General features: G+C 41.4%; 1 protein-coding gene across 2 annotated transcripts in view; it reads left to right on the top strand.

Annotated features, from left to right (window-relative positions):
• Positions 1 to 15559, top strand: part of USP4 (ubiquitin specific peptidase 4) — a 33299-nt gene that overhangs the window by 2855 nt on the left and 14885 nt on the right. The window contains exons 4-13 of one of the 2 annotated variants that reach the window (XM_033071731.1): positions 1334 to 1460; positions 3267 to 3412; positions 3586 to 3647; positions 8444 to 8587; positions 9214 to 9331; positions 10361 to 10534; positions 11124 to 11282; positions 12055 to 12279; positions 13826 to 13909; positions 14266 to 14360. In XM_033071731.1, coding sequence (XP_032927622.1) covers positions 1334 to 1460; positions 3267 to 3412; positions 3586 to 3647; positions 8444 to 8587; positions 9214 to 9331; positions 10361 to 10534; positions 11124 to 11282; positions 12055 to 12279; positions 13826 to 13909; positions 14266 to 14360 — 1334 coding nt within the window. The remainder of the gene's footprint in view (positions 1 to 1333; positions 1461 to 3266; positions 3413 to 3585; positions 3648 to 8443; positions 8588 to 9213; positions 9332 to 10360; positions 10535 to 11123; positions 11283 to 12054; positions 12280 to 13825; positions 13910 to 14265; positions 14361 to 15559) is intronic. The other variant, XM_033071732.1, reaches the window with a different exon arrangement.

The raw sequence follows: 15559 nt of genomic DNA, 5'->3' as shown, positions 1-15559 counted from the left end.
TTGTTTCTAACTACAGAACACTGGAGAACAGGAAGTCATGTTTAGTGACATTTATTCTGAAAAATAAATGGAAAACTTTTGACTTGGTTTCTTTTCTTTCTTAAAAAAAGTCTGCTCTGCCTGTCAAGAAGCTATTTAAACAGGAAGCTTTATTTTCTGTTGTAACACTAAAGTACTGAAGATGTTTCCAAATGTGTTTGTTAATTATTTACCTTTAAAGCACCTTGCATATCTAATGCAACCTTATAAAAGCAACAATCCTCGGAAGATGAAAGCATAATTTAGTGGAATTGTCACTATTAGTCTAGGTCTTAATTATTTGTTTCCAAAGCTGGGTAGTTTTTTTTGTAAAATGTTACATGTAGATCATACCAAGTCTAGTGTCACGTGAATAGAGTGGAATATTTCGTTTGGAAGGGACTTAATAATCTGGTCCAGCTACCTGACCAATTCAGTTCTGACTGAAAGTTAAAGCAAATTAAGGGCATTGTCCAAATGCTTCTCACTGTTACTCTTAAAAATTACCTCAGCTTTTTCAATGAAATATGGTCTCAGTTTCAGAAGCTTTGTAGATGCCAAGCAGTCAGGAGAGAATTGAGGTCTGGGGTTTTCTTTTTTCTCTTACTCCTCCTGTTATGTTGCAGTTGTCTCATAACTGGCCTGTGAAATGTGCTTTTCTTTCTGGCATAGTGTGTTTTATGATCTGTAGGTGAAGAATGGTCTTCAGTTTTAGAGAAGCTTTTTAAAAAATAAACTGGAAGTTAGTGGCATGAGTAAATGTACCTATTGGAATATTCTCTCAAATGCAAAATTGATTTGAAAAGTACTCTGAAATAAAGCAGTGTCAACAAAATCACTTCAGAGGTACTTTTCTGTTCTTGCTAGGAGAGAGTAATGAGGCAGATTCTGTGTACCATGCAGAAAAATAGTTAGTGCTTTGGTTTGCTCTCTTTTGATAGTTTTTGTTCCAGTGTTCCAGCCTGGTTTCCTTCTTTTTATAAAACTTAGCCAAAGACTAGAGGTAAAAGGTCATTTTCTTAAAGAGTGCTTTGTGTTATCAAATATTTTTCATTAGTAGTTAGCTGACATTGTCAGTTCAACTGTGATGATGGACCTCTGGAACTTTGCACTGTGAAGGAAAGCACTGGGATTTCCCATTTTAAAAACCAAACAAAACCCCCCAAACAAGTTGGTGACTGAATATGGGAGCGAGTCAGCGTGCAGTTTATGGCTTAACTGTCAATACTCCAAAAGGCTCACAGTATTTAGAGCTGTGTGCTTTAGAGGACTGCTCAGTATTGCAGCTTTGTGTTGCTTTGCTCCCTGTGTGCAGGTAGTGGAGTATGGGCTCTTTGTGAAGAACTATAAGGTTGAGGTTTATCTCCTGGAGCTGAAGCTGTGCGAGAGCAGTGATCCCGACAATGTCATCAGCTGCCACTTCAGCAAGGCAGATACTGTTGGTAAGTAGTTCTCTAATAGGTGAGGCTCTGCTCTGAGGTTGTCAAAGAGATAATCTTTGCCCTCCAGATTGGAGGAAAATCTGACTTTTTTCTCTCTCATTGCTATATTTTTCATGTGTAAAGATACTGAATGTCAGCTGTCCTGTATTTACATCACTAACCTGAAGAAAGCATCTGTCATGGTTTGACTCTGGCCCAATGCCAGGCACCCATGAAAACTGCTCACTCACCCTCCCCTGCCACAGCTGTGAGGAGAGAAAAACATTAACAAAGGGTTCATGAGTTGAGATAAGGACTGTGAGAAAGCACTGCAAGGGCAAAACAGGCTCAACTTAGAGGTACAAAATAAATATATTACTAACAGAATCAGAGGAGGATAATGAAAAGTAAAATAAGCCCTTAAAACACCTTTTCTTCCCCCTGCCCCTCCCTCCTTCCCACCAACAGCACAGGGAGACAGGGCACAGGGGATTTTGGTCAGTTCATCACCAAGATTTTCTCCTGCTGCTCCAGAAGAGTCCTTCCCTGTGAGACCCTGGGGTCCCTCCCATGGGACAGTTCTCTGTGAACTTCTCCAGTGTGGCTCCAATCTCGTGAGCAGCAGTCCTTCCAAAACTGCTGCAACGTGAGCCCCTCCCATGGGCACACAGTGCTCCCAAAACTGCTGTGGCATGGGTCACTCTTCCATAGGGTGCAGTCCTGCAAGGACAGGCTGCCCCAGCCTGGGAGCAGGGCCCTCTCTCTCCACTGGGTCTTCACTGGATCACAGCCTCCTCCAGGCATCCACCTGTTCTGCCATGGGCACCTCCTCCAGGGGCTGTGCATGGATCTCTGCATCCCCCATGGGCGGATCTCTGCACCCCCCATGGATCCCCACAGGCTGTGGGTGGATCTCTACATCCCCATGGATCCTCACAGGCTGTGGGTGGATCTCTGCATCCCCCATGGATCCCCACAGGCTGTGGGTGGATCTCTGCACCCCCCATGGACCCCATGGGCTGTGGGTGGATCTCTGCACCCCCCATGGATCCCCACAGGCTGTGGGTGGATCTCTGCATCCCCCATGGATCCCCATGGGCTGTGGGTGGATCTCTGCACCCCCCACAGATCCCCATGGGCTGCAGGGGCACAGCTGCTTCACCACAGCCTGCAAAGGAATTTCAGCTCTGGTGCCTGGAGCACCTCCTGCCCCTTCTTCTCCGCTGACCCTGGTGTCTCCATGTTTCCCTCACATGTTCTCACCTCTTCTCTGACTAGAAATAAACTGTGAGCAGTTTGTTTTGATTTTCTTCTTAAATATGTCATCACAGAGGTGTTACCACCCTCTCTAAGTGACCCAGCCTTGGCCAGCAGCGTGTCCATCTTGAGAGCCATCAGGGATTGGCTCTGCTGGATGTGGTAGAAGCTTCCAGCAGCTTCCCACAGGACCCACTTCTGTGGCCCCCTCACTACCAAAGACCGGGCCATGCAAAACCAACCCAACATCTTTATGGGCAACTTGACAGTAGTAACTGAAAACTTGAACCTTTGTGTTCAGATGAAGAGAAGTTGGCCTTTGGGCAGAAAGTTCTCATTGTGCTTTGAGGGCTTGACAGGCAAATACATGACTGAAAACAGAAGTTTTTCATTCTTTCAGGCTCAATATCAGACAAACTATATGAGCAATTATAACTTCCATAACATGTTTTCTACTTGAAGGATCTTGAAGGATAAGTGATGTACCTCCTTGCTGAATGAATGTCTTAGTGTTTTTTCAGAAGCACTCATGTTTTAGGAATTTTGGTGTGTTTTCTTTCTCTTGAACAGCTACCATCGAGAAAGAAATGAGAAAACTGTTCAATATCCCAGCTGAGAAGGAAACCAGGCTATGGAACAGGTATATGAGTAACACTTACGAGCAGCTCAGCAAGCTGGATAGCACACTGCAAGATGTAGGGCTCTGTCAGGGTCAGGTAAGGGGCATAACTTTTTCTCTCTGTTGTTTTATGTAGTGCTTTTGCTGATGTGTATTTTTTTCACTTGCTTTTATGTACTTTGAGCAAACATTAGCAATGGGATTTGCTAATGCTTTTGCAAAATATATAACAGACTTGCAGTTACCTTTATTACCTGCACTCTCTTTCAGGTTGTTTTAATAGAAGTGAAAAATGAAGATGGCACGTGGCCTGGACAGCATTGCCTGGCAAAGTAAGCAAGCATGTTCTAAAGGTTTCTGTTATTTTGTGCAGCTTGTTTGCTGGGCTTTAGTGACCACATGTTCTCTGTGAAAGCCTGGTTATCATTGGCTATTGTGGCTTGCTTTGTTTTGGTTATTTTGAAGGAGACAAAATCTCAAATATCAATATTCTTCAGTGATTCTGCTGCTGGTTTCTTTTCTTAGCAAGGATGTGTTTTTAAAACCTGTTTCAAGCAGTTTGTATCAGGATTAAATAGCTTAGGGTTTCTGTAGTGCTTAGGAGACACAAGTGCTATTTATGTTGAACTAGTCTGCTTAAAAAACACCTCTGCACAGTGAAACAAACAATCTGTCCTTTGCTGTTGTAGAACAGAAAGGATCTTGGAGTGTATTTCCAAACTACCAGTAGCAAATGCTCGGAGTTCTGGTAGTTCCCCCTTCAAAGGGGTATAGAAATAGCTGACCAATCCCCCCTCCAAGAGACAGTTACAGAAACCTGTAAATGTGACACAAATTCTCTCAGTGCTGTCTGATTTAGTGAAGAGATGGGTAATTGCAGGGCTTGATGAAATATTATGTGTATAGAGTGAATGGTGTAGAATAGAAGTTGCTTGCAATGATAAGGAACTGCTTATATCAAGTCCTCCTACAGAAAATAGAATTTGATGACTTTCCCTGTCTGATGCCTACTTGGTTCCATCCCAGGGGCCATCAGACTTGATATTGATAAAGAAAATGCTTTTCTGTACAATACAGTTAACTTACAGAACCTGATGCCAAGTGATTTCATTTGAAATCAATACCCTAGTGTTAAACTTGAAGAGTTGTTCAGCTGGGTCAATGGAACCTGTTTTGAACCAGTACTTTGAGGGGTCTTCCTGTGTAAATGAATCAGGGAATGGCCATGAGATTGCAGTGAACTTTCTGTGGGAGTGTCATGTGAAAAGCAGCTAAACATTCATACCATGTACCTGGTTGACAGCATGGGAGAGGCAGCTGTGCCAAACCAGGTCATAACCTTTTGTTTCCACATGAAGCAAAGCTAAAAAGGAGCTGTGTAGCATTCTCAGGCCCAGCAACTGGTCTGATATGTAAAGGCTTTGATTTAACCTCTGGTGATAGATAAATGAAAGTGGTTATTGGTATATAGATTAGTATTTTCTAATGTCATAAAAATATTTATTATAGCATGAAACCTATGAAATTGACTTGATGCTGATAATGGTGGCTGAAAGAATTGCATGAAGTGATACAAGGATTATATGTTCTTTTTGTACTTTGTCTTGTGCTTCATCCTGTCTCAGGCAAACTTTTGCTTCAACTCCAGAAAATACATAGGGAACTTAATATTTGGAGTTTGTTTTGGTTTTTTTTTCTGGACTGCATTCAGTTTATTACTGAAAGCTTATGAGGGAGTTTTTCCTGAATTTAGAGTTATGATGACATAAACCAAACAGGATGTAGAGCTCTCTGCTGTTGAGAGAAATGGTGAGTACCTGCATCACTGCCCAAGTGTTAAAAGAGGTTCTGGAGAGCTGGGAGTTGATATCCTCCCTACCTGCAGAGCGTGTGTGCGAAGTGACCATGGGGTGGGTGCTTCTGTGCCATCAAGATTTTCCCTCACCATTTGCTGCTTGTCAGAGGCACTGGCTCCCTCCCAGAGGAAATAGCTTTTCCACAGGTTTGGCAGCCATCCTTGTGTTTCCCCAGCCATCAATCTGGCTGACATTTTACAGGAAAAATGCTCTTAAACTCCACAGCAGTCTTTGGGTGGTATATTCAGCCTGTGCTTGGCCACTGCTGTTTCTTAGTTTGCTGCTCTCTAAAGAACAAAATGCTTTCTTACTATAGTTTGAAACTGCTTTTACTTCTAAACCAAGTTTCAGAAAAAAGAATGGATTATAGTTACTTTAGGAATTTCAAAATTAGAGGCATACTTGTTTCTGAAGGGAGATTATATAAATGACTCTGTGGAATGTAGTATTCCTAAGTTGTTACTTACAAGACTCCCAAAATAAACTCCTGAACTAGCAGAATTCCATTTCAGCCCTAGCACACTTTTTTTTTTAAATCCTGGATATAATTTTCTTAGCAAAAGCAAACAAGAAGTGATGCTAGTTCTTTAAAAATAACACCTTTTCCATCAGGTATTGTATTTGAAAACTGAAGTGAAGTCATATTTAGCATCTGCTTTTGCAATATGCAGCAGTAAAATACCTTTTGGTTCTGTGGTTGGAGGTAGAATTTTCCTGCTGTTTCCTCTACCAGCTTCTCTGTTTACTCATGGCAGTGTGTGCTGACACACTGTGTTTTCAGAGGACCCCTTCAGCAACTGGGCTAAATATTTCGTGTGCAGATCTTTATTCCATGGCTTTGAAGTGCTTGAGTTTGCAGCAGATGCTAGGCTTGCAGAGTTCTTCTCATTTGCATTTGTGTGGGTTTTTGACAGGTTTTGTAGCAAGACATAAAGCAGCTGTCTTTACCTGCAGATGGGGACAATGTGCTTCAGTATTGTGAAGATGAAGTTGTGTTTCAGGGGTAACCCACTGAGTAGACCAGAACATTTTGGAAGGTTCCAAGTCACAAATTTCAAAGATGAAATAACTTTATTCTCTTACTTCTGAGCAAGGTCCTGGGGCTTCCATTTCTGAGGCAGCAGAGGTCACATACTGTGAGAGAGATGGCAATAGAGGGGGCACATGCCTTTGACCAGTCAAAATCTGCATGTTCCACAGAAACCCTTTTTGTGGCATTGGGGATAAATATTTGGCATCCAGGTCTTCTGTTGTCACCTGTGTGTGAATGAGGCAGTCCTGGGAGCCTGCAGCACTGTGGGGTCATTAACAATTGCTTTCCAGGTTTAAATTGGGCAGCTTTCAGAGAAAAACGTTTTTCTTAGCTGTTCTCTGTGCCCTTCACCTGGAATCAATGGCTGCCTTTGTGAACATCTTGTGAAATGAGGGGAAGCAGCTGTCCTTAGGAAATACTTTCTTCAGTAGTTACACATAGATTAGTAACTTTTAAAATGTAGGAATATGTAGAATTCTTTATCTTCCCACATGGAAAGCTGTTAACCTCTCTTGTTTTGCTACTTACATGAACCATCCGAATTTTCTAGCTGGAATTTGCTCTGGATTCAGGATGACTTTGTGGGTAGACTTTTCCCCACTCTGTGACTTGTGTCTTAGCTTTGCTTTCTGATCTGTTTTTTCTCTTCTTTTGCAATTCCTTTTTATTTGTTTGTGTAGGATGCTGTTGAAGTAGTTGAAACTCTTTAGTTGCCATGTGACTCTTGATGAAACATTGTCTGTATGCTTCTCTTGGAAATCTCGAAGTCCCTTAGGAGGTTGTCCTCCTTTTCCTATTTCATATGATTTTCTGAGTTTCTCTGTTCTCTCTCTGGGAGATCAAACATGTCAAGCACAGATGCTCAGTTGTCAAGTCTAGCATTTTCTAGATTGCTCCCCTTTGCTTCTAGATAATTCACTGCTTCATTTTAAAGTGCATTCTTACTGGATTGGCATGCTGTTGTTACCTAAACTGTTTTATTCTTGACCCTTGAAACCCACATATATGAGCATGAGTCTGATTGTTGTATAGTCTAGACCTTCTGTTTTCCCATTGATACCACTGTGGTGTCCAGGTAATCTTGAAGTTTCACCTTCAACATGTAATGACAGAATGTTGTTTATTGTCCCAGAAATGGTTCTCTCAGTTATTCTGGTAGATCTCATTCTTTCTAGGATACTTTCCAGTATACTTTTTTGTGCTGGCTTGTGAGGTTTTTTAGCTTCAGGTTTTGACTGTGTTTGGGGTTTTCTAATTTCATCTGGAAGCTTCTCTTGTTGCTTGTTTTCTTCTGCATTTATTTTACTGCTATTATATTTCCAAACTGTTGAGGCTGTCCAGCTGTTCTGCATTGTCATGGCCATTATGGCTTGTTCATTGTTGTGTAGATTTTCCCCACAGAGGTTTTCCAGCACGGTTTTTTTGGTACCATCTGAACTATGACTATACATTCTTAGTTTGTATCATTTGAAAATGAGGGCCACAGTAGAAAAGAATAAATGGACAAGCTGAAGCTTGAGAGCCCTGTCCTCTGCTGGCTCTGAGCTCTCTTTGGGGGTATAGTCACTGTTGTGTGGCTGTCAGTGTCCTGCACCTTTTTGCTTTTGGTTTTGTGTGTTCATTTGGGCAGAGATGGAGAGATTAGACCAAGTCCCAGTCAACTCTTACCATAGAGAAATTAATTAATGTCAAAATTAGTACTATCTTGTGGTTTTGCTTTTTTTTTTTAATGGAACTGTCTGTGACAGGACACTGTTAAGTTTTAGTGCCTTATTGGTTGTCTTCTGTTGTCTTCTTCCTGATGAATGTGTTTGAATAGATGGTCTGAGTTTCAGGTAGGGAAGGTCTGATCTGGTCACTTTTTAATGCAGGTAGAGTGTTTAGTGGTCTTAAGATTTGGTGGGTTTTGCTTGGCATATTTCCAGGTGGTTTACTCCTAAAATTAAGGCTTGCTTCCCTCTCACGCAATCCTTGCTCACACTGTCTGATTTGCTACTTATTTCTGATTGGGACCAAGATTGACCTTTAAGCAATAATTGTTGCTCCTACTTCTGGTACTTTTTTCCTGATGTTTCTGTTCCAGACAATTGTTTGGAAATGTGATCAAAATGATCAAAGCAGTAAATTCTGTGTGGGGTAACTAACTTTAGCTCAGCAAGTCCTTGGAGTTTTGTGGGAGGTGGGACTGGGGATAAAAAAAGTAGCAGCACTGTTTCTACTTCTTTTTCCTTTCTCCCAGATCAAGCACTGCAACTAGCAGAAACTTTACTACCTCTTCAAAATCATCAGCAAGTTCTTATTCCTCAGTGTCTGCCACTTCTGTCATTACTAATGGTGATAGCAGTAACTCCTATGGACTGAACAGCTCCCACCTGGGCAGGGGGTAAGAGCAGGAATGTTCTTTTTGTTTCATCACCCTTCATGTGAGTGATCCCATGCATCCTTGCCTGTACAGAAAAGAAGTGTGATGGTGCCCTAGAGGAGTTCTATTACTCTTGTGTACCTGCTTTGCTTTTTGAAACCACTGCTGTTCCTTGCTCACTTGCAAAAGTAGTGCATGTTCCAGAGCTTACTAACTGCCAGAGCATTGCCTGTTTGTTGAGGTGACTCAGAGCATGAGGGAAGGGATTATATTCCTTAGTCTGTCTGCCATTGTGGTAGAAGCCTTTCCAGGTATAGATCATAATTTTCTTATTATTTCCCAAAGTGTACTGTATAGACTCTTGCTGCATTAGGGTAGTGTGCTGTGTACTTACAGACAGGGGAAATGAATGTGTTATGAACCATAAATTAATAATAGACTTTGTGGGGATTAATATTTCTGAAGTTAGCACGTACATTTCACGTTCCTGGCATTCAGCATTAGTCCCTGTGAAGCAGCAAAAATAGGTAGCTTGGTTAAAAAATTTCAGTGAACTGTTTTCTGACTTGTATTTGATGTAACTTTTAAGTAATATTGAGACTCAACAAACTCATTGTGGAGTTCACTGTATTGAATTTTTTTTCCAGAGGTTCTGGATTTGTCTGTAACTCTTACAACTGCAGGGACAGTGCTTCCCTGTCACAGCCTGGACTCTGTGGACTCAGTAACCTTGGAAACACCTGCTTCATGAATTCTGCATTACAGGTAAGAATTAGAAAGAGCCCTCATTAGAATTAGATAAAAGATCATTCTCCTACATATTATGGATTAAAATCTGTTAAAATAATATTTAATGTGAGTCCATGAGGAGACTACACCTCAAAAAAAAAAAAACCAGACCAAAGAATCATGTTTAGTTTGGCTTATGTTTAGCTCATTAGTACTATAAAACATATTACACTATTAAGGACTGAGTCTGAAATATGAAATGGCCAGGGGAACTTGTATTAAACAGGTAACTGTAACATAAGGTCTTAGTGCTGTGCCCTGCCAAAAATGTGCAAAATGTCAAGGTTGTTCATTGTGCAAGGTTAAGGTTGAAACACTGATGCAAAGCTAGAAATTATTTCTTTACTTTTAAACTTAATTTCTTAGGATTATTTTGTTCATTTTAAAGGATGCAAAAACTTGCTAGGGGTAGTTTTTTGCTAAGAAGTTAAAATATGAGACAAATTGTATGAACTTTGATTTAAGGAATGGGCAAACTTCGAGTGAAATGACTGTGAAATTACTTCAGTCACTCTGTGATGGCTTTGAAATCTGGAACAGGTCTTAAAATAACTGTAGTGCATTATGCATGTGGTATTCAGAACACCAGAACAAACTTGGGCTGCCCTGCTTTTTGTTCAACATGACTTTATTTTCAGCTGTGTCATGGTAACCTTAAGACACTGTGTTTTCTTGGACTTAGCTAAGAGACAACTTTAAAATTTTTTATTGTCAGTGACTTAATTCAAACATACTTCAATCTTAATTCATCATGCAAACTAGTCATGTTAAGGACCAATTACTTCCTTTCTTGTATTTATCATTATGCTTTAATTTTCTAGATATCAGTCTTTCAAATATAGCTTTCTGCCTTAATTTTTTCTCTTTTTTTGTTTTACTAATCAAGTCCTCAAGTCTCACAGTTAAGTTGGTGTATGTTCTGATGTGAAAGTTATTTTTGTTGTTTAATTGTCACACGTATCTGTTGTCCTGTGCAGTAAATTAATTTTCTTAATACTTTTTCAGTGCCTGAGCAATACTCCTCCTCTGACTGACTACTTCCTGGAAGATAAATATGAAGCTGAAATAAATCAGAACAACCCACTGGGGATGAGGGGAGAAATCGCAGAAGCCTATGCAGATCTCATTAAAGAGATGTGGTCTGGGAGACAGTCTCACGTGGCCCCACGTATGTTTAAAGTAAGTGTGTCATGTTCCTGTAGACATGCACAGCTCTGGGACAGAAGAATCAGTGAAAGCTAATATGTCTCCCACATATTTTGATGTGGAGGCATTAAGGACAGATCTGCTCCAGTGTTTCATAGTTTGTGAATGCTATTTGGGGTACAGGTACTTGCAATGAATAGTGTCATTCCTCAGAGTTGGTTACTGCACTTTAATGTTATTTAGTAAATGACCTCCCAGCCTGAGAACTGTTTACAGGTGAATCAGAATGATCTTTGCTGCCAAACTAGGCAAGGTCGTATGAGTTGCTAGCCATGAACTTTGGTCAGTGAGAAGAGTTGTGGAAGTTATATATGTAAAAATTTAAATTATAAAGTGAAGATCAAAACACATCCCCTTGTCTATAACTTTATTTATTGATGTGATATTCTCATTGCTTCAGTGTGAAGAGCTGCTTTCTACTGAAATACTGAAAGTAGCTGGGGAAAGTGTTCTGGAATTTTTTCCTTCATTAGCATCCAATAGAAGGTGGCAGTGAGCTGACCTCTGCAAAAGCCACAACCTGACTGTTTTATATCCCCTCACTCTTGCCTTTGTGTTTCAGACACAGGTTGGGCGATTTGCTCCTCAGTTTTCAGGATACCAGCAGCAGGATTCCCAGGAGCTCCTGGCTTTTCTACTGGATGGCTTGCATGAGGATTTGAACAGAGTGAAGAAGAAGCCCTACTTGGAGCTGAAGGATGCCAATGGCAGACCTGATTCGGTACAGTGCCCTTTACTTAAGGATAGGGCAGGTAGTTGGGTTCTGGGACACTTCCTGCTCACAGGCCACACAAACATCCTTCCTACAGAGCAGTATCCCTGGCACAGGGCAAGACAACCTTGTCATGTCTTGTGGCACTCTACATAAATAGAGAAAAGTAATTATGTTATGAGGTTTACCTGATAGAGGCTGCCTAGTAAGTTTCTTGTTTTGAGTTTTCTTCCTGAATCTAAAAGTCTCATGCTAAGAGCAACCTCTGATTGCCTGAATAGACAAATGCCTTTGGTAAGGAGTTCATACATTGTCCTCTGAAGGAATTGTAATTTTTTCTCCTTTTAGCCTGTCTTTGTGAAACATGATCATAATTTTCAAAGAAGAAAAAAATACTGCTTTATTCTTGAAAGCTGTAACTGCAGTTGCCTTTCCAAAGCAAGAGGCAGCACTCCATTCCTTCTGGAGAAGAGCAGCATGTGACCCTGTCACTGTCCCCTTAGCTCCATTCATGCTTCTGGCATTGTGTGTACCAAGGAACGCCTGATCAAACTCAGCCAGAAGAGATAGATTAAACTTGACTTGATGCTAGGCCCTAATTTCACTGAGAAGAAATCCCAGTGTGTTATGCTGGTAATACACATACTGGTAGAACCCCTCCCCTATGAGATTGACCTATCAGCATCAATTTTCCAAGTTTTCTTTGGTCCTGGTGCTCACCCCACTGTAAGAAATCTTTGCAAGAAATAGCTTCTAATATATTTTTAAATTTTTTTTATAGGAGGTGGCAAAAGAGGCATGGGAGAATCATAGGCTGAGGAATGATTCCATCATTGTGGATATTTTTCATGGTCTTTTCAAGTCTACCCTTGTTTGTCCCAAATGCTCTAAAGTTTCTGTGACCTTTGATCCCTTCTGTTACTTAACTCTCCCACTGCCCTTGAGGAGGGATCGTCTCATGGAAGTTACCTTGGTATATGCAGACCCACAGCGCAGACCTGTCCAGGTGAGGCATGCTGAAAACACGAATTTATTTAAGTCATCTGAGTTCTTTTAGATTTTAAAGTTGAGACTCTTAAAGGAATCTAAAGGATATTGATGTCCACCTTTGAGTGAGGTAGTATGGGTTTTCTAATGAGAAATCTGGGATGTGAAATCAAAGTGACTTCATAAAATCTTGGCTCATGAAACTAAGGTCATGGTCAGCTGGAAGTAGCTTCCTGTGGTGAGATGACCTGTGTGATCTGTTGCAATGTGCTTGCACTGACCTGTTTACCTCGTGTTACCTTTGTAAAAATACAACTTGTGTTGTGCCCTGGGGTGCACAGCAGCACCAGCCTGTCAAAGGAGGAGACTGTCCCACTGTGCTCTGCACTGGGGCAGCTTCACCTCAAGTTCTGGGGGTAGTTTAGGTCTTCACAATACAAAAAAGACATGAATCTGTCAGACTGTCCAAAGAGAGCCCTGAGGATGGTGAGGGATCTGGAAGAGAAGCCTTATGATATCAGTGGGTTTGTTCAGCCTGGGAAGAGGAGACTGAGGGGAGAGACCTCGTTGTGGTCTTCAACATCCTTCCAAAGGGAAGCGAAGGGGCAGGTACGGACCTGTTCACTTTTGTGGACAGTGACAGGACCTGAGGAAGGGCCTGAAGCTGAGTCAGGGGGGGATTTAGGTTGGATATCAGAAAGGAATTTTCACCCAGAGGATGGTTGAGCACTGGAACACACTCCCCAGGGGTGTGGTCACAGCACCAAGCTTGTCAGAGTTCAAAGAATGTTTGGACAACGCTCTCAGGTGCATGGTGGGATCTTGGGGTGTCCTGTGTAGGGCCAGGAGTTGGGCTTGATGATCCTTGTGGGTCCCTTCCAACTCAGCATATTCTATGGTTGTGTGATTCTAAGTGGGTAAGGCCTCTGAATTTCAAAGAGAATTGAAAAACAATTCCTCTTGGGGGGGAAAAAAAAGGAAAATGACGTTTGCTATTTCAGCCTCCTCAATAGACTTGTTTTAAATTTGTCCCCCACTTTATTTTCAAGTGGACACACACGTTCCTAAAGTAGTCTTGTGCTTGCCACATGTCACAGAAGCACAAGCTGGGGCACCCAAGCAGAGTGACTGGATGTCCTGGTGCAGTTTTGGAGGAACTGATTAGCAATATTTTCATGTCTGTCAAGATTTTTTGCCTTGACCTTTAGCAGCATTGAAGAGAACGGCTCTAGGATGTTTTTTAACACAGAAAGAAACAGCAGTTTTATGTTCTGAGCAAGCTGCTGTGTCTGGTGATTATTTTTTTTCCTGGGTTTTACTGCTGCTGAGCCTGATCACAGCAGAAGGCCAGCTGTTCATGGCTTTCATTCCCTCCAAATCCCTGCTTTGTAAGGTAAAGCTGAGATCCACAAGACCTTGAAGTGTGTGGTTATGACCTTAACTTCAACAGAACTCCTGTAAATTAAAGGTTTAAGAGTTTTAAGATTTTATTTCCATTTTCTGTCTATCTGCCTTGCATGGGTTTATTTTGCCTGGTGTAAGCATAACATTATCTTTGTTTCTAGTACCGGGTTGTGGTGCCAATGATGGGGGCCATCTCGGATCTGTGTGAATCACTTTCCAAACTCTCTGGTGTTCCTGCAGAAAATGTAAGGATAAATGCAGACAGTAATTTTGATAAATGTTTGTTCTTCTTGAAGCATTTTGGTGGCCTGGCTTTTCTATGGGTGATAAGCTGAATTTAATGGGCTAGTGACAAAATTGTAACAAGTTAAAATGCTGTTCATTACAAGATGTATGAAACAGTCTTTGTTTATTCTGATTGTTCCATTGTAGTAGAGATGTTTAAGAGAAGGGACAGAAAAGTAAAGTACAACTGATATTGGTGTGCTGACACTTGTGATAGAGAATTGGAATAAACTGTTGCTTGAATTTAAAGGTAGTTTGCTTAAATCACTGTAAACTTTGACTATAGTCACTTTGCACATCTCCCTTGCTGTCCTAGATGGTGGTGACAGACGTGTATAATCACCGATTCCACAAAATCTTCCAAATGGATGAAGGTTTGAACCATATCTTGCCAAAAGACGACATCTTTGTGTGAGTAACTGGGAGAATGCCACGTGTGAAGAATACTGCAAAACATTCACTTTGGTTTCAGGCTCTAAAACCTGATTCCTGTTCCCTCACAATGCCTAAGCCTTCTTGTAGACCTTCTGCAGTAATGCAGCACTGCTCCTGTCAACAGGTCAACATGTGCAGTGTTCAGCTGATATGTTTCTAACACAGGAGGTCATGGCCCTTGGGTCATAATGAACTTTTAGTCTGGTCTGTGTTATGCAGTTTAGAACTTCCTACAAGCCTCTTTAAATAATTATGTCTGAATTACAGTTATGCACTTGGTGACGTTTTTAGTTTTTGCTCAAGCTTGTTCTTATGTTTCCAAATCAGCCAAAAGTCTTGGGCTGTTGCTAGGATAGTATGAAGTCTAAGCTGCTGTACTCTGCCTTTCCAAAATCCATCATAATTATTAGAACACCATGACTGGGAGGTCTTTATAGACTCTTGATGGTGCTTAACACTGTTTGTATCTAAACTGTGGTTGTGAGGGCAAAGCTGAGGATTTGGTTGTGCTTGTTGTTCTGCATGTGTGTGGTGAGTGAGATATTTCCAGTCACCTCTGATATCTGGTGAGGTTAGGAGAGCAAAAGTCGTGTTTCTCTATTGGAGCTGAAATGTGAGAGCATTCCAGTGCAAGAATGCTGCTGCTATTAAGTTGTTTGGTCTGTGTGGAGACATGTGCTGACATCCTCTGGTGGCATGTGAACCTTTCATGGGGTGGGATGCTGTGGCACACTGGTGCTCTTTGATCGTGCTGTCTGTTGTGACCTTATTGCTGAGTTGTAATGGAGTTTTGTAAAAGTTGTCTTCAACTGTGTGACCAGTTAGGATCCCTGGGAAGGACGTTTGGCTTCTGTGAAATCTCTAGTGTTAGTTTGTAAGTCTGTCTGTCTCTGCAGCAAGGAAAACATTTTAAAAACAAGAAGCATGATATTACAGTGGTAATTGCAAAAAAGCCCTGCTTTCATACAGGCATAACATGTTGTAAATCCCTCCACAGAAAACAACTATTTCTGATTCAGGCCTGCTCTGGGCTGTGGGGCAAGCACTGGCTGACCTGCAACTCCAAGTGTATTTTCCTTTGCAATTGCCATTTCCTTTTATGTGCGGGGCAACTGTAAATGAGGTGCTGCTGTGAGTCACAGTAAGTGAACTGACCCGGGTTAAAAATAGCCTTC

This window comes from Catharus ustulatus, chromosome 13 (assembly GCF_009819885.2).
Source record: "Catharus ustulatus isolate bCatUst1 chromosome 13, bCatUst1.pri.v2, whole genome shotgun sequence".
NCBI classification, from domain to species: domain Eukaryota; kingdom Metazoa; phylum Chordata; class Aves; order Passeriformes; family Turdidae; genus Catharus; species Catharus ustulatus.
Note: the sequence above shows the minus strand (reverse complement) of the source record. Positions and strands in the feature narration are given on the sequence as shown.